Genomic DNA, 23,353 nt, shown 5'->3' with positions numbered 1-23,353 from the left:
CTGTCACTAATTCGTTTCAGAAGTTCAGAGACCTTGTGCCAAAAGTCTCCAAGTTTGGGCCATTGCCAAAGACCATGAAACAGGTCCGTCTTTGGGGTGCTATATTTGGGACATGCTGTGATTCTGTCTGGCCTAGCTGTCGAAGTTGATAGATTAAATCCATAAATTGCATGATGCAGAATCTTAAATTGGGTTTCCCTCATTTTTTCGTTTGAGACTGCCCTATATACACCTTGAAGGCCGGAACAGGCTACTGGCCCGATCTACAACACTCCCAGTTGATCTCCCCACTTTTTAAATAAACTTGCAGATATTTGATCCTCCCAAGCGCTCCTGAGTGAGTCGTATAACCAAGATATGGAGATTTTACCCTTCCTATTTATTAAGGCATCGAATTTATTCCGCTGCCATTCTCTAGATAAATCCTTTACTAGACTCTTACCATAACTCCTCACCTGCATATAAGGGAACAAATTTGATCCCTGGAGATTCCATCTCTCCTCCAGTTCGCTCAGTGTCATCCACCGAGCTTCCCGCTCATGAAACAAATCTCCTATCTTCTCAATACCTTTAATCGCCCATGACTTAAAGTGTTTATCCCCATTCCCAGGGGAAAAGTTGGGATTGCCCTGCAAAGGCAGGTGTTTAGAGAACTGGTGGGAGAGACCGTACAATTTCCTAATGTTTTTCCAGGCGATAATTGTGTCACGCAGAATTAACGATCTCCTTGCTATACCGGGGAGTTTCGATATCCCCGTATGCAAGAGGGCCATCAAGTCCCATGGAGCTGCGAGCTGCCTTTCTATATCTAAATTGGAGTAGTAAGATTTAGCATTAGCCCAATCCATTATGTGTCTACTGAGGCATGCTGGGTTGTAACCTCGTAGATCTGGGAAATTAAGTCCGCCTTGCCCCTTATGTAACTTTAGTTTTCTTTAAAGCGATTCTAGCCCCCCCCCCCCCCCAAAGAAAACTGACAATTTTTTTTTCCAATTCCGTCACATCAGCGTGCCGCAAAAGCAACGGGATAGTTTGGAGAGGGTACATTAGCTTCGCCGCCCCCATCATTTTGATCAAATGGCAACGCCCCATCAGGGAAAGGGGCAAGTTTCGCCACCTCTCCAAATCACCTTTTATCTTCCTTATCAGTGGAGGATAATTTAGCTGATAAATAGAGTGAGGAGATCGTCCAATTTTGATCCCAAGATATGTAATTTGCGATGAGGCCTTGGCAATGCCCAATCTCAGGGATCCTACATAGCCTCCGTCATCACCCTGAGTTAGAGGCAGCAATTCACATTTGGAAATATTGATCTTATACCCAGAGTAGTTTCCGAAATCCTTCAACAGGTCCATCATTTTTCTCAGATGCTCTTTTGGGTTAGAAAAAAATAAAATCACATCATCTGCAAATAACGCCGCTTTCACCTGAGTCTCCCCAACTCTAATTCCCTCAAAAACATTAGAGTTACACAGTTCCCTAGCTAGCGGTTCTAGTGCTAAATTAAACAGAAGAGGTGATAAGGGGCAGCCCTGTCTCATCCCCTTATGGAGATTAAAGGGAGTAGATAAAAAACCTTGGGTGTACACTCTTGCCTTCGGATTTTGGTATATCTGGGATAGGTACGCCCTGAAGGCCCCAGAGAACCCCATCTTGTCCAGAACCGCTCCCAGCCATGCCCAACGGACGTTATCAAACGCTTTCTCGGCGTCCAGGGTGAGCATGGCCGGGAGTTCCCCCCTCATAAGCAAGTTATGAATCCTATCCAGAACTGTTAACACTGTCCTAATATTAGTTACTGCGGACCTACCCTGTACAAATCCCACTTGTTCCTTCCCTATCAGTTGGGGCATTAAAGTGGCTAGGCGATCCGCTACAATCTTAGCTAGAAGCTTGGCATCAACATTAATCAGGGATATGGGTCTATAAGACCCTGGAAGTAAGGGCTCCTTTCCCGGCTTGGACAATAATTTAATATATGACATATTTTCGCTATCCAGTGCCATTTTCCCTTGAAATACTCCATTAAACAGTTCCCTAACAACTGGAGAAATCTGAGTGATTAGTGCCTTATAATACTCCCCGGTAAATCAGTCTGGCCCTGGTACTTTAGAGTTACCTAACTGTTTAATAGCCCCCTGCAATTCCTGTAAGGAGTTTAATTTCTGGAGTTGTTCGTCCGTGAGTCTAGGAAGTTTAGCTTTGGTAAGGAGAGATCCCGACATATCACAATGGGTCTCGTCTTGATATAATGTTTCGTAGTACCATCCCAACATAGAGTTAATTTTTGCCGTGTCATAGGTTATACCACCCCTAGGATCCCTCAAACTCGCTATATGTTGGGAAGGTCTCATCCCTTTCGCTAAATTAGCCAGAAGCTTCCCTGACTTATTTCCGTATTTGAACAATTTGGTTTCCATTTCAGTAAGCCGCAGAGCCTCCCTGTCCTTCAAACAGCTCTCAAATAAGTGACGCTCTTCAACCCATCTCTTTTTGTTAATCACAGACGGGTTCTCAGTATAGACCACATACGCCTCTCTAACTTTGAGACTTGCTTGATTGAAGGAGACCTGAGCTTTCTTCCTGATGCCATTCACATAATCCATTATTTTCCCCCGCATTACCGCCTTGGATGTGTTCCAGAACAGGGCTGGTGTACTAATATGGGCTTCATTATCAATCCTATATTCCTTCCACCATATATTAAGCTTTTCTACAAACTCCTCCCTTGAGCACAAGTTGGAGGGGAATCGCCAAATATAGTCTGGCCCCCTAGGATATCTATCCTGTAAAGTCAGAGAAACCGGTGCATGGTCAGAAATGACGATGTCTCCAATTTCCGCCAATTCCACCTTGTGCATCAGGAAGTGAGGCAGAAATATATAGTCTATTCTAGACCATGAGGATTGCGGGGTTGAATAAAACGTGAAACTACGATCATCAGGGTGGAGTTGTCTCCAAGGATCTATCAAGCCCGTGTTTTTCATCAGTGGTAACAGAACATTGTCCTGAGGTCCCCCCCCCCCCCCACCCTGTCACCTACTCGTCTCCGGTCCTCCATCCCTTTAACCACAGAGTTGAAGTCACCTCCAATAATCTTGTTTACACACGTGTCACCTAGTAAAGACTTCTCCAGGTCCCTGAAAAACAATCCATTGTTAGAGTTAGGACCGTATATGTTATAAATGCTGTACTGTATATCTTGGATCTGCAGAAGTACCTGTACCCATCTGCCCTGTGTATCCATAGATTGCTGGACAATATTACAATTCAATTGCCTATCTATCAAAATCAGAACTCCCGCCTTCCTGTTGTTCGCCGGAGATCCAATTACTGAGCCCACCCACATCTTCTTCATTCTAGCAAAATCGCTCTCCCCCAGGTGGGTTTCCTGCAGGAGAGCAACATCAGGTTTGAGCTTTTTGAGATGCCTGAGGACCATCCCTCTTTTATGGGGTGATCTCAGACCCTTGACATTCCAAGATACAATCTTCATCTTGCGATTCTTATAACACACCCACTAGTAGATTTATAATCTCAGTACAATCAGAGAGGTAAAAAACAATGGTAAAATAATTTATTACTACTATAATAATCCTTCCCCCCTTACCCGCCCTAAATAATTTTCCCTGAAGTTAGAGCAGCAACTAACTTCAATTTCTGGTATGTAACTTCCTTTTTTCTGGGTTACGACCCTCGCCCACCTTTCTAGGTTGTATCTATAGAGCTGAGATACCCATAACCCCCACAAAAAGATATAAAATAACTATAAATACTGAACCGCAGAAACCCCTAACAAATCATCTGATAGTAGCATTAGACCCTCCATCATTCAGGACAGCAGGATAGAACCCTCTATCATGAAAATAACATTTGAGTTCTTCTTTTGGTGAAGAAAGATTAATCATGTCTCACACTGACTTCTGCTATGCATTAATCAATCATCTCCTCGGGCCCGAGGAGTCACCTCTCATGGGAGACCTTTTACGTCCAGTCCCAGGTCCACGTGACTTATCTTGACTGGACGCAAGTCTGCGACTTTCCTCTTTATGCTCATCCTGACCAGGTGAATCGGCTCTCCTTGTCTGCTCCAACTGTCCTGTGCGAATCCGGTTCTGCAGTGAGTCTATCATTTCCTCCGCTGCCGACGGTTCATGGAATATAATTGTAGAGCCATCTGTATGAGTGACACGAAGTTTGGCAGGATATAAAAGCTGAAATTTTATCTGTCTCTTATGTAGTATAGAGCAGACATGGCTGAACTCTCTCCTCCTCTTCGCCACCGCCGAAGAATAATCAGCAAATAGTAAAACGGCATATCCTAGTATCTTTAGTGGCCCCTTCCTGGTTCTGAATGCTCTAAGGATTGCCTCTTTATCCCCATAGTCCAGGAATTTCATTATCACCTGGCGTGGCCGATGCGTATCTCGATTTTCAGGCACAGGTCCAATCCTGTGTGCACGCTCCACCTTATGGCACCCTTCCAGCCCCAATGCCCGTGGGAGGTCTAATTCACATATTCCTTTCAATGCCTGCGGTTTAACAGATTCAGGGAGGCCCAAGAGGCGCAAATTATTTCGCCTCGACCGGTTTTCCAAATCTTCCACCCGGTCCCACAATATGTCATTTTGTTTGGCCAGTTTATTCACTTTATGGGCACACTTGGCATTATCTGCTTCCAGAGATAGAGTTCTCTGCTCCAACTCCTCTAATTTTGCATCATGTTGCACAATGGCCTCCTGTATTTGTTGTAATGAGGCCGTCAGCGTTTTAGCCAGGGTCTCTCTGATGTCTGGAGCCAGCTGTATGGCCACTTCAATGGCCAGAGCTTTATAATCAATGCTAGGGGGAGCGGGAGGCACCGAAGACAGCACCGATGACTCACCCCTTTCCTGCGTCTCCAGCACTGGCTCTGGTGAGAGAAGGCGCGCATCCGCCATCTTGCCCTGCGCTTCTCCTGTACTGATGGTGGAAGTAAGGCTCTGGCTACTGCTACGCAGGAGATAGCGATCCATGTAGTTTCTGTCACGGTAGGTCTGGGGATCCGGTCTCTCAATATCTAACCCCACCGGTCACTGTTGGGGAAATATCAGCTATATGCAGGCGGGCGAGAGTCGGAGCTCCTTCACTCCGCTGCTCGCATCCCAGCGCCGGAACCGGAAGTCCCGTTTTCTTTATTTTCATGACATATATATATATATATATATATATATATATATATATATACACACAGTACAGACCAAAAGTTTGGAGTTTTCTTTATTTTCATGACTATGAAGGCATCAAAACTATGAATTAACACATGTGGAATTATATACATAACAAACAAGTGTGAAACAACTGAAAATATGTCATATTCTAGGTTCTTTAAAGTAGCCACCTTTTGCTTTGATTACTGCTTTGCACACTCTTGGCATTCTCTTGATGAGCTTCAAGAGGTAGTCCCCTGAAATGGTCTTCCAACAGTCTTGAAGGAGTTCCCAGAGATGCTTAGCACTTGTTGGCCCTTTTGCCTTCACTCTGCGGTCCAGCTCACCCCAAACCATCTCGATTGGGTTCAGGTACGGTGACTGTGGAGGCCAGGTCATCTGGCGCAGCACCCCATCACTCTCCTTCATAGTCAAATAGCCCTTACTTTCAAAGTTTTCCCAATTTTTCGACTGACTGACTGACCTTCATTTCTTAAAGTAATGATGGCCACTCGTTTTTCTTTACTTAGCTGCTTTTTTCTTGCCATAATACAAATTCTAACAGTCTGTTCAGTAGGACTATCAGCTGTGTATCCACCTGACTTCTCCTCAATGCAACTGATGGTCCCAACCCCATTTATAAGGCAAGAAATCCCACTTATTAAACCTGACAGGGCACACCTGTGAAGTGAAAACCATTTCAGGGGACTACCTCTTGAAGCTCATCAAGAGAATGCCAAGAGTGTGCAAAGCAGTAATCAAAGCAAAAGGTGGCTACTTTGAAGAACCTAGAATATGACATATTTTCAGTTGTTTCACACTTGTTTGTTATGTATATAATTCCACATGTGTTAATTCATAGTTTTGATGCCTTCAGTGTGAATCTACAATTTTCATAGTAATGAAAATAAAGAAAACTCTTTGAATGAGAAGGTGTGTCCAAACTTTTGGTCTGTACTGTATATATATACCATAATGGTTCCAAAAAAAAAAAAGACTCATTCCTCTGTAAAAAGCAAGGCACACTTCTAAACAAAAAAGAAAACCTTGGTCTGCACTACTGGAAACAGCAATCTCTGTATTGGCCCCTTAGTATGTTAGGGATATAGGAGGATGCACAAATGGGGTGCTGCTCAGAAATATATAGTGAAAGGTAGATGTCTGCTGTGTGAGGCAGTGGGAGCTGAGCTGCTGAATGAGCAGGTTCCAAGGGCTGTGGCTCGGTTAGCCACAAAGCAGGCCACAGACTTGGCTGAAAGTCGGAATAGGAGATTCAGAGACTGGTTTACCGACAAGGGTAGAGGCCGGCGGGTGAACCATGCAGTGCACACCGCAGATTACTAGGAAGTCCTGAGAGGACCTTGAGAGGTCCGCCATCGTGAGACGCACGTGCAGGCAGCAGTGGTGAGCATAGCATTCCCCAGGACAGAGAATATATGTTGTTTAAGTTTGTTCGACATAGTCATTTTATAATCATCTCCCAGTGCCTTAGCTGTTGTTAAAATGATATTGTTTATTGCTATACCCTGAGAGATGACGTGTGAGGGACTCCCTTCACACAGGCGTGTGGCTGAAGACAGAGTAAATGTCTGTTTAATGAAAACCCTTAGAGATCACCTGTAAGGGAGAAGGAGACTCCCCTCACACAGACGTGTGGCTGAAGACAGGGTAAATGCCTAGTTATTGAAAACCCTGAGAGACTACGTTTTGAGAGAGAGGGATGCAGCCAGCCAGTCGCAGGGGATACACGTGAGGTTCACGGTAGACCGATGAGGGGTCAAATGGTATAACACACAGTTCATCAGTTTACTCACGGTTAGCAGAAAGCCTCCCTGGGCTGGCAGCACAGTGTGGAGGTGGACAGCACGAAATCCTCTGGGGCACGCTCTGTGGTAGGAAGCATCAGCCAAGATGGTGGTTGAGGTGCCCTTGAACTTAAGGGTGCTTGTTGTGGCTGAGTCCTTTGATGTATTTTGTCGTGACGCCAGTACCGTTAATGGTGGTACAACCATAGGTAGTAATAATGAGGTAGACAGTGGTAAGATGCAACTCACAACTTTTACTTTGGTGACTTTTCAGTTGCTGTGGTACAATTGTGCAGTCTTTAGATGTTACAGAGACGATACTGCAAATCCACTGTTTCAGGCTTGTCAGGTTGTTGGTTGGTTTTGGAGCAGTGGGTTAGGTGTACCTGGTTTCTTTAGATGCCTTGGATCCTATTCCTTGACTCTCCCTACAATCTAAATATTTGTAGACAGGAAAACTCAACTGTCCCTCAGAAGGTTGGTGTGGCTGCCTGAAGCTATAAACCTCCACCATGCAAAGGTGTCTGTGGCCCTCAATAATGGCTCTTATCACCGATGAATTCCTAGGAATGCTTGTTTCTTTTCCAGGGAGGCAAACTCTTCTCCTACTGGTCAGGGATGCAAGTCTATAGTCTAGCTACAGAAGGAAAACGCTCTTCTGCGCCTAAACATCTGAGTAAACACCTTCTAGCAAAGTTGGCTCCACTCACTAATCTGTGTTGCGAAGTTTTCACTCTGTCTTTCCTCCCACTAAGTTGATCTGACTACCTCAGATCTGCTCTCTGCTGACTACATCCTAGTTAATCTTATCTGTCTTGACTACTCTCTCCAACTTCCTGGTCTCAACTGACTAACTAGGCCTGACCTAGGTATATATATGACCTGCACTTTATCCCGATCTAGTGGTGGGATGTATAAATTACACCTAATAGGCCTGCAAGGGAATTAACAGGGATTTTGCAGTTACACAAATGCAAAGTTATACATAACAACCAAATGCTTGTAATAATATAAAAAGTGCTTTTTAAGCAGTGCCCACACACACGTAGTGGGACGCTGCATGGAGACTCCCCTCACACAGGCGAGGGGCTGAAGTTAGAGTAAATGTCTGATTATTGTAAACCCTGAGAGACTACATGTAAGGAAGAAGGGAGACTCCCCTCACACAGGCGTGCGACTGAAGTTAGAGTAAATGTCTGATTATTGTAAACCCTTTTTTCCCCGTTTCCGTTCCGTTTTTTGCGTTCCATATAAGGACTGTATACGGAACCATTCATTTTAATGGATCCGCAAAAAAAAAAAAAAGGTACTCCGTATACCTTCCATTTCCGTATTTCCCTTCCGTTCAAACATAGAACATGTCCTATTATTGTCCGCATAACGGACAAGGATAGTACTGTTCTATTACGGGCCAGATGTTGTTGGGGTGCTAGTAAGTGGGGCACACTGCTCAACAGAGTCCACACACCGTGTAGCACTCAGCATATAATAGCCTGCGCTAACACTGAGGTGTATATCGGATTGCTGCTATCATTCACACATCTAGCACTTTATCTGCGGTAATATAAGCTTGCTAGGGTGTATCTGAGAACTATTGCCCTGCTTGTAATGACTCATGAAAGCGCCATCTATTGGTTTCATAATCTTATGACAAGACTATGACTCCAATAGATGGCGCTGTTCATGAGTAGTGTAGATCGCAAATATTCTAATTGTGAATTTTTATCGCAAATTTTCCATGCAAAAGGCTACACTAATAATCTTGTCATAAGACTATGAAACCAATAGATGGCGCTGTTCATGACTCATGAACAGCGCCATCTATTGGTTTTATAGTCTTCTGACAAGACTATTACTCTTGTCATTCCTACCAGAGTGGAGGACCCCGTTTCACGTGCAAAGGATGCACCAGTGGCTCGAACAGTGTCCCAGGCGACAGAAGGCCGTCAGGCTTCTTGAAGGTTGAGGCTGGTTTCTGGATTCATCTACCTTATCAATCGGTTGTGTTCACAGGTAATCTGAAGTCAGTCTTGGAGCACCCTGGGGAGGCACAGGCGAAAGTGGACAAGGAGGTTGCCCTGAGTCGTATGGCTGGTCCTTTTGAGGAGCCTCAGTTTTATAATTTACGGGTATCTCCTCTTGGTGTAGTCCCCAAGAAGGAGCTGGTTAAATTTAGATTAATCCACCATTCATCATTTCCGGAAGAGGATTCCGTCAATGATGCGATCCCAAAGGAAGAGATGGCTATTTCCTATACCTCTTTTGATGTGGCTTTATGCCTAATTGTGAAAACAGGCTCGGGGGCCCTCTTGGTCAAATCAGACATTGAATCAGCCTTCTGGCTTCTGCCGGTTCACCCGGATTGCTTCCATCTGCTTGGTTGTCAGTTGAATGGTTTCTTCTACTTCGACATGTGCCTTCCCATGGGTTGCTCCATTTCTTGTAAGTACTTTGAGATGTTTAGTTGTTTTCTAGAGTGGGTAGTTAAAGTTGAGACTGGTAACAGTTTGGTTGCGCATTATCTGGACGATTTCCTTTTTATAGGTCCGAGCGGGTCTGAGGTCTGCGCGACAACGCTGGCGACTTTTCGTTTTTTCGCAGCACCGTTCGGAATTCCATTAGTCGAGGATAAGACTGCGTTTCCTGTTTCCCAGAACCAGAAACTGACAGTGACTCGCTGCACCTTTTTACTTTGGGTTACGCTGCGATATTCGGAGAACGCTGTTCGGCATCGCTTTGGCCTTCGGACTGGTCTGATCGCGGTTTGACTAAAAATATTATCTTTTTGGAACTTTTCCCAATAGTTGTGGCTATGGAATTATGGGGTCTTCAGATGAGGAACAAGCGTATTCAGTTTTGGTCAGACAATGAAGGGGCAGTTATAGGGATTAATAGTCTAACCTCTCATTCTCTGCCTGTACTGGTGCTGTTGCGTCATCTTGTTCTAAAGTGTTTATTGCATAACGTGGTTTTCAGGGCATGTCACGTGTCGGGTAAGTGTAATGTAGGGGCTGATGCTCTTTCTCATTTACAGTTTCATCGTTTCAGGATGCTGCAGTCAACTGAGGACCTGGTGGGCTTCCCATGCCCTCCTTTTCTATGGAACCTTCCGCTGACAGATTAATGCCTCTAAATCAGAATGCAGTGGCTCCTTCCACCTGGTCCAGTCATGGTAAGGCATGGGTTGAATGGTTGTCCTTTGCTGAGGCGGATGCGTTTCTTACATCGGACTATTGCTGTAGGGTCACACAGTTATATTTGTGTCATCTTTGTGATACGGGCCGTTCGTCAGGCATTGTACAAGTACAAGGCTCACTGAAATATGAAGAGGCCGGTAAGATCGCATTTGGAGCGCAAATACACGTGGGAAGCCACGGCAGCTGCGAGACCCCGCTTCAGACCTACAAACAGTGAGTAACCCACTTATAGACTGTGCCACTGTTAAAAATTGAGAACCACATTGGAGAATATTGTTTTCTTAACAACCTGAAAATCAAGAAATATGTTTTAACGCCTAACGCCACTGTTGTGAAAAGTCCTAATGCTATTGCTGTGACCATTGACAACTTTACCGGCAGCATATGGAACTCTTTTGCCATTAACCACAATTGTGTATCTATGCTTGACATTAGCTGGTGTTATTATCACTGGTATTATTAACTGCATATTATAAGTTATACTGCTATCACAGTATTTTAGGAATGTATCGCAACGTTGTATATTAGACAGTCACCATATTGACTCGTTCTTACCAGAAGATTTTTCTGTTCTATCCCAAACATCTTCGGAGTCATTCAATTATATATACTGTGGATTAAATTTTTATACTGTATGCAGTTTTTATCAATTTTCATATTTTTTTTTATTAATAAATATATTATATGTACTATCATAGTGTATCCATAATTGGGTTCGGGTATTAGGAGTGCCCAACCAAACAATATACATACTGCTATCGAGCGTTTCCTTTGCATTTCGTCTATTGGGTATCCACGACGTCACTAAAGAATTTGCTATTTCTTTGATCATAAAAGGGTGGAGGAAGGAATCTCGTCCAGTTGACAAACGGTGACCTGTGTCATTTGCCTTGCTGCGCAGACTTTGCGACGTCCTCCCTTTAGTTTGTTCTTCTCAATTCAAATCGCGACTGTTTTCATGTGCTTTCGTGCTATGTTTCTTCTGTGCAATGCGTCTCGGAGAATTAGTTGCCCCTTCACGTACCACTGCGGCTCCTTTACTGAAGGATGACGTGTGCTTTTTTCCAGATGCAGTAAAGTTCCGCATTCGATGTTCTAAGACGGACATTTATGGCCAAGGCGTTTGGCAGTCTATATCCTGTATTGATAGCGTGTTTTGCCCAGTACGGGTTGTTGGTTAATTTTCCAACATACATCCCAGGGCTCCTAGTTTCTTAGTTCACGCTGATGGTTCTCTTCTTACCAAATATCAATTCACAAGGATTATTAAACACTGTATTGCTAAGTCAGGTTTGTCCCCGTCCGAATTCGATACACATTTGTTTCGCATCGGGGCAGCTACGGTCGCGGATGCGGCGGGTATGACGGAGGCGCAAGTTAAGAGACTTGGGAGATGGAAATCTGATTGTTTTCGCAGATACATAAGGCCTGATTTAATAACTGGTTAAAATTTGTTTGTTTATCCTTCTAGGTTTTAAGAGGCCGGCGGTGTGGTTGATTGGTCATTCCTATATTTACTGGGCCGCGCAAAGGGCATCATACCGCCCGGGAGGCTTGCAATTGGGTTTCATGCAAGCAGACGTGTCCTGGAGAGGTGTTCGGGGTATTAAATGGCTGCAGGTGCTACCAGAAGTGGTGACCATTAGCCTGGAATCCCGTGGTTCCACAGTGCTGGTTATCCATGCCGGCGGCAACGATTTATGTGCAGTCAAGATTTTAGAGCTGATTTCCGTTAAGTGGTCGGACTTTGATCGTTTCCCAGCTTTCTTTAATAATTTAGTTGTTGTTTGGTCTGAGATAGTTCCCCGTGTATTGTGGAGTGGAGCGAGGAACAACAGCGGCATCGAGAGGGCACGCCGCTTCCTGAACATACGGGAGTCTAGACACGTTAGGTCGAAAGGTAGAGTAGTGGTTCGCCATAGTCAGTTAGACGGTGACAACCGTAATTTAATGCTATGTGATGGGGTACACCTTAATAACATAGGTCTGGACATCTTTCTATCGGGGTTGCAGGATGCCAGTGACAAAGCCCTCTCCATTCTGTTGGGGGGGGGGTCGGAGCTCGGTGTAGGCTTACACCCGGCTCCAGTGGCGGAGGGAGGACATTGTCTAAGAAGAAGATGGAGAAGTAGCAGTCACCTAAAGTTTCCACAAAGACATGCTCACCGTGGCCACAGTGACCAGGCATGCGAGGTTACGAAGAAAGTACAGCGGCTTGGGAGTTAAGTGTAGACAAGGTCCCCTTGTCTTTGTAATAAAGCTGTGGCCTTGTTAAATAATATGTGATATAATATTAATTAAAATTAAATATAAAGTGTGTATTACATTACACACCATTTATAGTAATACACTTGGCAATGGGAGGTCTGTATGGGAATGTCAAGACCTATATTTGAAGTCTACCATATATGACAATGTATAAGCCCATACATTAGTAAAGACACGCCTGTATCTATGGTATAAATGACTGACAGGGACAGACAAGAGGGTGGTCTTCTTACACTCACTCTCAAGTCTGTTGTTGGTTGCTGGAGAAAATGAAGGGAAGACACATGGAGTCTTGAGAAAAGGATTCCTGACCTTTAACAATGATACTTCAAGGACTATCAAAATTCAGTCATGGACAATAGATTAAGACTTTTTCTAAACTATTTCTGTAAGTAATCAACTCTTATGAAGACTGAAAATAAATCGCATTATTCATTTTTTATATAACTTGTTGAATCCTGGTGATGAGTCCTCCAAGTGTTCTTTACTCCAAATAAGCATACACTAGATTTGGAGAGGATTACCAAATCAGATTAATATATTTTTCATACATTAATATTTTACATTTGGAGGCATATTACAGGCCTCCCCCCCTTTTTATCACAAATATAAGATTCTGTGTATTTATTTGATAGATAAAGAACCCCCTGAGTGTGTTGGATGATGAATGTCGCTTCAGTTAGCCTATCTATCACCCACCATATATATCTACCAAGGGATATGTGTACAGATAGGCTATCACACCTCTTAACCACAGAAGGATATGTGTGCAGGCAGCCTATAACACACCTTATATACTCACTGAGGAATATGGGTGCAGACAGCCTATCACACCCCTTATATACCCACCGAGGGATATTTGTGCAAACATCCTATCACACATCTTTTATACCACCGAGGAATATGTGTGCAGACAGCTTAACACACCTTATATACCCACGAGAGATATGTGTGCAGACAGCCTATCGCACAGCATATATATCCACTGAGGGATATGTAAGCAGACAGCCTATCACACACCTTATATATCCACCAAAGGATATGTGTTCGAAAGCCTATCACACACCTTATATACCTACTGAGGGATATGTCTGCAGACAGCCTATCACACACCTTATATACCCAAAGAGGGATGCACGCAGACAGCCTATTACACACCTTATATACCCACCGAGGGATGTGTGTGAAGACAGCGCATCATACCCCTTATATACCCACCGAGAGATATGTGTGTAGACAGCTTATCACACACCTAATATACTCACAGAGGGATAAGTGAGCAGACAGCCTATAACACACCTTATATACCCATGAGAGATATGTGTGCACACAGCATATACACCCACTGAGGGATATGTGAGCAGGCAGCCTATCACACACCTTATATATCCACCAAGGAATATGTGTTCAACAGCCTATCACACACCTTATATACCCACTGAGGGATATGTGTGCAGACAGCCTATCACACACCATCTATACTTACCAAGGGATATGTGTGAAGACAGCCTATCACACCTTATATACCCACTGAGAGATATATGAGCAGCCAGCCTACCACACGCCTTATATCCCCACTGAGGAATATATGTGCAGACAGCCTATTACACCTTATATACCCACCGAGGGATTTAAGAGCAGACAGCCTATCACACATTTTATATTCCCACTGAGGGATATGCAGACAGCCTATAACATCTTATATACCCACCGAGGGAAATGTGCGCAGACAGCCTATCACACACCTTATATACCTATATATCAGTGTCTGCGGGTCACACCACTGCCTCCTCTTCCCCTGTGTTACGTGCTGGCCAATCCCCTGTCGAAGACGCAGGCCCGGATGCCTCCCGCCCTGCACCTGGACCTTCGCAAGCACCATCAGCTAGCACATCCACTTCTGTGTCCCAGCGCAGCATACAGATGTCCATACCCCAGGCCTTTAAACAAAAGCGCAAATACTCAGCCACCCACCCACCCACAGGCACTAAATGAGCGCCTTTCCAAATTGCTTGCCCTGGAAATGTTGCCATTTAGGCTTGTAAACACTGAGGCTTTCCACATTCTGATGGCGGCGGCCGTCCCTCGTTACTCAGTCCCCAGCCGCCACTTTTTTCCCGGTGTGCCGTCCCAACCTTACCACAGCATGTGTCCCGTGCCCTGACCAATGCAGTTATTGGGAAGGTCCACTTAACGACTGACATATGGACAAGTGCTTTTGGCCAGGGACGCTACATTTCCCTGATGGCACACTGGTTAAACATTGTGGAGGCCGGGAGCGAGTCGTACCATGGGATGGTACAGGTGCTACCGACGCCAAGGGTTGCGGGCCCTACTTCCATCAGGATTTCCGCCACCACCTAAATTAGTGGCTGCAACCCCCCCCTTCTCCTTCTCCTCCTCCTCCTCCACTTCCACCTCTGAATTCTCATCTTGCAGCACCAGTCAGACATCAGTCAGAATCTTAAAGCAGTGTAGCACTGCAGTGGGGAAGCGGCAACAGGCCGATCCTAAACTAATTTGCTTAGGTGACAAACAGCACACCACTGCAGAGCTGTGGCAGGGTATAAGAACCAGACTGAGCTGTGGCTCTCACCACTCAACCTACAACCAGGCATGGTTGTGTCTGATAATGGCCGTAACTTGCTGGCGGCTTTGCAGCTCGGCAAGCTCACACACATACAATGCCTAACCCACGTGTTTAACTTAGTGGTTCAGCGGTTTCTCAAACCTACCCCAATTTGCCTGAGCTACTGGTGAAGGTGCGCCGTGTGTGTTCCCATTTCCGAAAGTTATCTACAGCTGCTGCCGGTCTGGCAACGCTGCAGCAGCGCTTGCAATTGCCAGATCACCGACTGTTGTGCGACGTGAGCACGCGCTGGAACTCCACGTTCCACATGTTGGCCTGGCTTTGTGAGCAGCAGAGGACAGTAGTGGAATACCAGCTGCAACATGGTTGTCACCTTTCTAGTCAGCTTCCGCTCTTCACAAGCGATGAGTGGGCATGGATGTCTGACCTCTGTGAGGTTTTACGCAACTTTGAGGAATCAACACAGATGGTGAGCGGCGATGCCGCTATTATCAGCATAACCATCCCACTTCTGTGTCTACTGAAAGGCTCGCTGCTCACAATGAAGGCGGATGCTTTGCATGTGGAAGAGGTGGAAATGGTGGAAGACACAGGGTCTTCTCAGCGCAAATTGGATGATGATGAGGAGGAGAAGAAGCAGGAGACGGTTGCCTCCGCTACAGAGGGTAGTACCCACAGCAGGTTTATTCCATCTGTTCAGCATGGATGGGCTAAAGAGGATGAGGAGATTGAGAGTCATCCTCCTGATGAGGACAGCGAAGTCTTGTCTGTTGGGACTCTGGCACACATGGCTGACTTTATGTTAGGCTGCCTTTCCCGTGACCCCTCGCGTTATACGCATTTTGGCCAACACCGATTACTGGTTGTACACCCTTCTCGACCCCCGCTACAAAGAGAACTTCTCATCTCTCACTCCTGTGGTGGAGAGGAGTAGCAAAATGGTGCAATTCCAGAAGGTCCTTGTGGAAACATTGCTCCAAAAATTTCCAGCTGACAACGATGGCGGCAGATTACGTAGTTCCTTGGCTAACCGAGAAGGAGAGACTAGGGTAACACACAGCAGTTCCTACAGAGGCAGGGTAACACTCTTCAAAGCCTGGGACAGTTTCATGACACCCCGCCAGCACCCTCACCCTGATGCGCAGCCTAGTGTCACAAGGAGGGAAAAGTTTTGGAAGATGGTGAAGGAGTACGTACTAGACCGTGTCGGCGTCCTCAGTGATCCCTCTGTGCCTTACAACTATTGGGTGTCCAAGCTGGACACATGGCACGAACTGGCGCTCTACGTCTTGGAGGTGCTGGCCTGCCGCCAGCGTTTTGTCAAAGCGGGTATTTAATGCTGCTGGGGGCATAATAACTGATAAGCGCATCCGCCTGTCAACGGAAAATGCTGACAGATTGACTCTTATCAAAATGAACAAGGCCTGGATTGCCCCTGACTTCTCTACTCCACCAGAGGAAAGCGGCTGAACATAAAGGCACTTTAAATGTGGCTTTTATGGTGTATTGAATACACTGTATTCCCATACACCCCTTCCACCACAAAACAGGATATATGTTTCAATCTTCCTTTTCTCGTCCTCCTCCTCCATCATATCAACATGCTTATTAGGCTGCCCTCGCTCCTAATGTTTTAGATGGTCAAATCAGCAGCAGGCCCTCCCCCCTAATGTTTAGATGGTCAGATCAGCAGCAGGCCCTCCCCCCTAATGTTTAGATGGTCAGATCAGCAGCAGGCTCTCGCCCCTAATGTTTTAGATGGTCAGCTCAGCAGCAGACCCTCACCCCCAATGTTTTAGATAGTCAGATTAGCAGAAGGCCCTCGCCCCTAATATTTTAGAGGGTCACCAGCAGGCCCTTGCTCCTAATGTTTTTGAGGCTCCCCAGCAGGCCATCAATCATAATTTTTCAAGGTTGTGTATGATGCCCTCCTTTATGTGTAATAAAGGGTGTATTGGAGTGCAGCTTCCTTGTAATTTTCGGCAGCCCTTTCACTTAGTGCATAGGCTTTATGAGTGTAGGAGTCCCACTACCTAAACAATTGTACCACAATGTGAATGAGGCCCTCCTTTATGTGATATACAGGTTGTATCGGAGTGCCTCTTCTTTGTAGTTTTTGGCAGCACTTGCACTTTATATACAAGTAAATATACAGGAAAGAATGTTTCTTAACAATTTTTCCTCTAAAATCGGTTTTATCTTCGGTTTTGTGCGTATTATTGTCAGTCTGTTAAAGTGGCGTACTACTCAGACAACATCGTTCCCAGCAGCGTCCTGGGAGTCCAATATGCATCCAGACATCCTCCCCATGCTGTTCCCAAACCATTTCAGTGGTGTTTTCATCAATTTCTGACCTTTTCCTGTGAACCAGACATCCTCCCCTCTTCAGAGCAGGGGGTGCCTGGTTTAATGCTCTGGTTCTCCTATTGACTTCCATTGTGTTCTGGTGCTCTGTAGAGCACCCGAGCATCCCAAAGTGTTCTACTCGAGCACCAGAGCACTTTGGTGCTCGATCAACACTAGTAGAGACGTCACATATCAAGGAGCAGTCAGCAGTTTATCTCATAGACATAACAATGGTGTGGAACATAAAATAATATAAAATCCATGTATAACTTGTGACCCACATTTCTCAGTCCTGTACACATCTCTTATACTCACTGTAATTCCTCTATCCTGCAGCCTGGACTGGACAGAACCTCCATCAAGATACTGAAGTGAGGACCTGATAGACTGTTATCATTCAGGTCAAGTATCTTCAGGGACTGGTTATCCCTTATTCCAGATGCCAACTGCAGACAGGAAATCTCTGGTAAATCATTCTCAGCTAAACTGTAAGAATAAGAAGTTGAGATGTGGGTGAGGCGTCCACAAAGCAATAGTATAAAATCTGTACATGTACACCTTCTACTTATAACTCCCATTGCAATACATAAGAGATTCTAGGCCACAAAAAGCTCTATCTCAGACAGAAAGTACCCACAGCAGCACTACACTCAAGGCTCCTAATGTATCTCTTTAAGGACTGAATGTCTGAGACAAGATCAGTTACCGCAGATGAGCTGCAAGAAGCAGTGGGCAGAGGGGAGAACATCGCCCACCATGTGATACCATCCTAAAGTGTGTTCTAGGGTGATAGGACAATGAGTTGGGTAGTAACATTTGCATTGGTTCTAGTTTGTATATGGTTAACAGTTTGTCTCGCTCTCTGACATTTATAAGGAGAACCTATTTATATTTCTCTACTTCTATAATACATAGTAATACCTACAAAAATAGTTATTACTTTACATTCCCCATATGTCTACTTCATGTTAGGATAATTTTGGGAATGACATTTTATTTTTGGGGGACGTTACAAGGCTTAGAAGTTTAGAAGTAAATGAGGCTTACATAATAGAAACCACCCAAAAATGACCCCATTCTATAAACTACACCCCTCAAGGTATTCAAAACTGATTTTACAAACGTTGTTAACCCTTTAGGTGTTCCACAAGAATTAATAGACATAAAGATACAATTAAAAAATTTCACTTTTTTGGCATATTTTTCATTTTAATATATTTTTTCCAGTTACAAAGCAAGGGTTAACAGCCAAACAAAACTCAATATTTATGGCCCTGATTCTGTAGTTTACAGAAACACCCCATATGTGGTCGTAAACCGCTGTACGGGCACACGGCAGGGTGCAGAAGGAAAGGAATGCCATACGGTTTTTGGAAGGCAGATTTTGCTGGACTGGTTTTTTTGACACCATGTCCCATTTGAAGCCCCCCTGATGCACCCCTAGAGTAGAAACTCCATAAAAGTGACCCCATCTAAGAAACTACACCCCTCAAGGTATTCAAAACTGATTTTACAAATGTCGTTAACCCTTTAGGTGTTCCATAAGAATTAATGGAAAATAGAGATACAATTTAAAAATTTCACTTTTTTGACAGATTTTACATTTTTATATATTTTTTTCCAGTTACAAAGCAAGGGTTAACAGCCAAACAAAACTCAATATTTATGGCCCTGATTCTGTAGTTTACAGAAACATCCCATATGTGATCGTAAACTGCTGTACGGGCACATGGCAGGGCGCAGAAGGAAAGGAATGCCATACGGTTTTTGGAAAGCAGATTTTGCTGGACTGGTTTTTTGACACCATGTCCCATTTGAAGCCCCCCTGATGTACCCCTAGAGTAGAAACTCCAAAAAAGTGAAACCATTTTAGAAACTATGGGATAGGGTGGAAGTTTTGTTGGTACTAGTTTAGGGTACATATAATTTTTGGTTGCTCTATATTGCACTTTTTGTGAGGCAAGGTAACAAGAAATAGCTGTTTTGGCACAGTTTTTTTTTGTTATTTACAACATTCATCTGACAGGTTAGATCATGTGGTATTTTTATAGAGAAGGTTGTCACGGACACGGCGATACCTAATATGTATACAATTTTTTTTATTTATGTAAGTTTTACACAATGATATCATTTTTTTATAAAAAAAATCATGTTTTAGTGTTTCCATAGTCTGAGAGCCATAGTTTTTTCAGTTTTTGGGCGATTATCTTAGGTAGGGTCTAATTTTTTGCGGGATGAGATGACGGTTTGATTGGCACTATTTTAAGGTGCATATGACTTTTTGATCGCTTGCTATTACACTTTTTGTGATGTAAGATGACAAACAATGGCTTTTTTTACACCATTTTTATTTTTTTACGGTGTTTACCTGAGGGGTTAGGTCATGTGATATTTTTATAGAGTAACTTATTACGGACGCAGCGATGCCTAATATGTATACTTTTTTTTATTTATGTAAGTTTTACACAATGATTTCATTTTTTAAACCAAAAAAAAAATCATGTTTTAGTGTTTCCATAGTTTCCATTTTACACCTTACATAGTTTTCCACCTTACATAGTCTGAGATCCATAGTTTTTTCAGTTTTTGGGCGATTATCTTGGGTAGGATATGATTTTTGTGGGATGAGATGACGGTTTGATTGGCACTATTTTGGGGTGCATATGACTTTTTGATCGCTTGCTATTACACTTTTTGTGATGTGAGGTGACAAAAAATGGTTTATTTAGCACAGTTTTTATTTTTTATTTTTTACGGTGTTCATCTGAGGGGTTAGGTCATGTGATATTTTTATAGAGCCGGTCGATACGGGCGCGGTGATACCTAATATGTACCGTATATACTCGAGTATAAGCCGACCCGAATATAAGCCGAGGCCCCTAATTTTACCCCCAAAAAATGGGAAAAATTATTGACTCGAGTATAAGACTAGGGTGGGAAATGCAGCTATAATGCAGAGTATATGTGTATATAATGCACACACTCTACATTATATACACACATCTGCAAGAGGGTGACTCAGATTGATGGGAGTCTGACTCTGACTCCCTGTATTTAATGCAGAGTGTGTGCATTATATACACACACACTCTGCATTAAATACAGGGAGTCAGACTCCCATCAACTGGGCATTTATTTTTTTATATATTTTTTTTTTTATATTTATCAGGTTGTTTATTTTTATTTTTTTGTTCCCCCCCTCCCTACTTCATACTTGGCCTGGGAGGGGGGGCTGTCCAGGGGGAGGGGGGGATGTCCAGGGGGAGGGGAGGCTGTGCAGGGGCCGGTACTTACTGCCGGTGTAAATCTCGCGGTCTGCTCCCAGTGTAAATCTCGCGGCCCGCGTGTCTCGCGAGATTTACACTGGGAGCTTAACAGAGGTGCCGCGCGGACTTGCTGGCAGCTGACAAGAGCAGCTGTAAAGGTAAGTAACAGCTTCTCCGGCCCCCAACATGTCATGGTCTGTATTATGGCAATGTAAGTTGCCATAATACAGACCTAGACTCGAGTATAAGACGAGGGGGCTTTTTGAGCACAAAAATATGTGCCAAAAAACTCGTCTTATACTCGAGTATATACGGTATACTTTTTTTTTATTTATGTAAGTTTTACACAATAATATCATTTTCGAAACAAAAAAAATCATGTTTTAGTGTCTCCATATTCTGAGAGACATAGTTTTTTCAGTTTTTGGGCCATTATCTTGGGTAGGGTATGATTTTTGCGGGATGAGATGACAGTTTGATTGGCACTATTTTGGGGTGCATATGACTTTTTGATCGCTTGCTACTACACTTTTTGTGATGTGAGGTGACAAAAAATTGTTTATTTAGCACAGTTTTTATTTTTTGCGGTGTTCATCTGAGGGGTTAGGTCATGTGATATTTTTATAGAGCCGGTCGATACGGACGCGGCAATACCTAATATGTATACTTTTTTTTTTATTTATGTAAGTTTTACACAATAACAGCTTTTTTAAAACCCAAAAAATTATGTTTGAGTGTCTCCATATTCTGAGCCATAGTTTTTTTTTTTTTTTTGGGCGATTGTCTCAGGTAGGGGCTCATTTTTTGCGGGATGGGGTGACGGTTAGATTTGTACTATTTTGGTGGGCGTACGCCTTTTTGATTGCTTGCTGTTGTACTTATTGTGTTGTAAGGTGACAAAAAAATTGTTTATTTAGCACAGTTTTTATTTTTTACGGTGTTCATCTGAGGGGTTAGGTCATGTGATATGTTTATAGAGCCGGTCGATACGCACGCGGCAATACCTAATATGTCAATTTTTTTTTCCCCTATTTTTTACCAATTTTTTTTTACTTTATTTGGGGAAAATAAAATTTGTTTATTTTTACTTGAAACTTTTAATTTTTGGGGGGGAAACTTTATTTTTTCAACTTTTTTTACTTTATTTTTTGTCCCACTTTGGGACTTAAACTTTTGGGGGTCTAATCCTTTACAATGCATTCCAATACTTCTGTATTGGAATGCATTGGCTGTATGAGTAATACTGTGTGTATTACTCATACAGCTTCCAGCCTGTGAGATCCAGGGGGCTGGATCTCACACGCACGTCACAGGAAGGCAGCGGCGATGCCTCAGGAAGGCATCGCGCTGCCTTTCCATGCCATCGGGTCCCCCCTACAGCTCCATGGGGACCCGATGGCACCGCCGCCGCTGCCGCCCGCACAATAAAAGACCGCAAACCGCAGGTCTGAATTGACCTGCGCTTTGCGGCGATCGCCGACATGGGGGGGTCACAGGACCCCCCCGCGCATTTAGCCGAGGTGCCTGCTCAATGATTTGATCAGGCACTGGCTTCCGATCACCGCCCGCCGTGCGGCGGTGATTGGAAATACACAGGGCGTACAGGTACGCCCTGTGTCCTTAAGTACCAGGACATCAGGGCGTACCTGTATGCCCTGTGTCCTAAAGAGGTTAAGGACTCGTTCTCAAGATCTTTGATATGTTGTTATTTTTCAAAAGTCTATTCATTCCCCCATGTCTCTGTTTTTATTGTATATGTACTGCTGTTTCTTCACATATTCTTGTAGTACGCCTGATGAAGGGACTGGTGATGTCTCGAAAGCTAGCTATCTAACATCATTACTTCTATTTTTTTAGCCATTAAAAAGGTATCAAACCTGCAAGACTCTGATTTTGTTATGGAACTCTGCCTGAGGAGGTGGTGATGGTGAGCTCACTAAAAGAGTTCAGGAGGGGCCTGGATGTATTTCTGGAGTGTAATAATATTACAGGCTATAGTTACTAGAGATGGGTTGTTGAACCAGGGAGTTATTATTATTGCCTGATTGGAGTCGGGAAGGAAAATTGGCTTCTACATCACATTTTTATTTTTTTTGCCTTCCTCTGGATCAACTTACAAGCTAACAGGCTGAACTGGATGGACAGAGGGCTTTTTTCAGCCTTATAAACTATGTTATTATGTTATTAGTAGAGACGTCACATATCAAGCAGCAGTCAGCAGTTTATCTCATAGACATAACAATGGTGTGCAGCATAAAATAGAATAAAATCCATGTATAACTTCTGCCCCACATGTCTCAGTCCCTGTACACAGCTCTTATACTCACTGCAATTCCTCTATCCTGCAGGCTGAACTCGACCTGGTGCATTAGACAGACATTAGTAGAGACATCACATATCAAGGAGCAGTCAGCAGTTTACCTCATAGACATAACAATGGTGCGGAGCATAAAATATAATAAAATCCATGTATAACTTGTCTCTCTTATACTTACTGTAATTCCTCTATCCTGCAGGCTGGACTAGACAGAGCTTCCATCAAGTCACTGAAGTGAGGACCAGACAAAAGGTTACCAGACAGAGTAAGAATCTTCAGGGACTGGTTATTCTTTATTACAGATGCTAACGGGATGCAGGAAGTGTCTGGTAGTTTATTATCACCCAAACTGTAAGAATAAAAAGATGAGATGT

At 43.8% G+C, this 23,353-nt stretch overlaps 1 protein-coding gene across 1 annotated transcript in view; it reads right to left on the bottom strand.

Annotated features, from left to right (window-relative positions):
- Positions 1 to 23,353, bottom strand: part of LOC120994514 (NACHT, LRR and PYD domains-containing protein 3-like) — a 78,124-nt gene that overhangs the window by 11,363 nt on the left and 43,408 nt on the right. Inside the window, exons 9-10 of the mRNA XM_040423148.1 lie at positions 23,158 to 23,328; positions 17,712 to 17,882 (exon numbers count right to left, since the gene is read on the bottom strand). Of these exons, the coding sequence (XP_040279082.1) occupies positions 17,712 to 17,882; positions 23,158 to 23,328 (342 nt within the window). The remainder of the gene's footprint in view (positions 1 to 17,711; positions 17,883 to 23,157; positions 23,329 to 23,353) is intronic.

The sequence above is a fragment of the Bufo bufo genome, chromosome 3 (assembly GCF_905171765.1).
Source record: "Bufo bufo chromosome 3, aBufBuf1.1, whole genome shotgun sequence".
Taxonomy (NCBI): Eukaryota; Metazoa; Chordata; class Amphibia; order Anura; family Bufonidae; genus Bufo; species Bufo bufo.
Note: the sequence above shows the minus strand (reverse complement) of the source record. Positions and strands in the feature narration are given on the sequence as shown.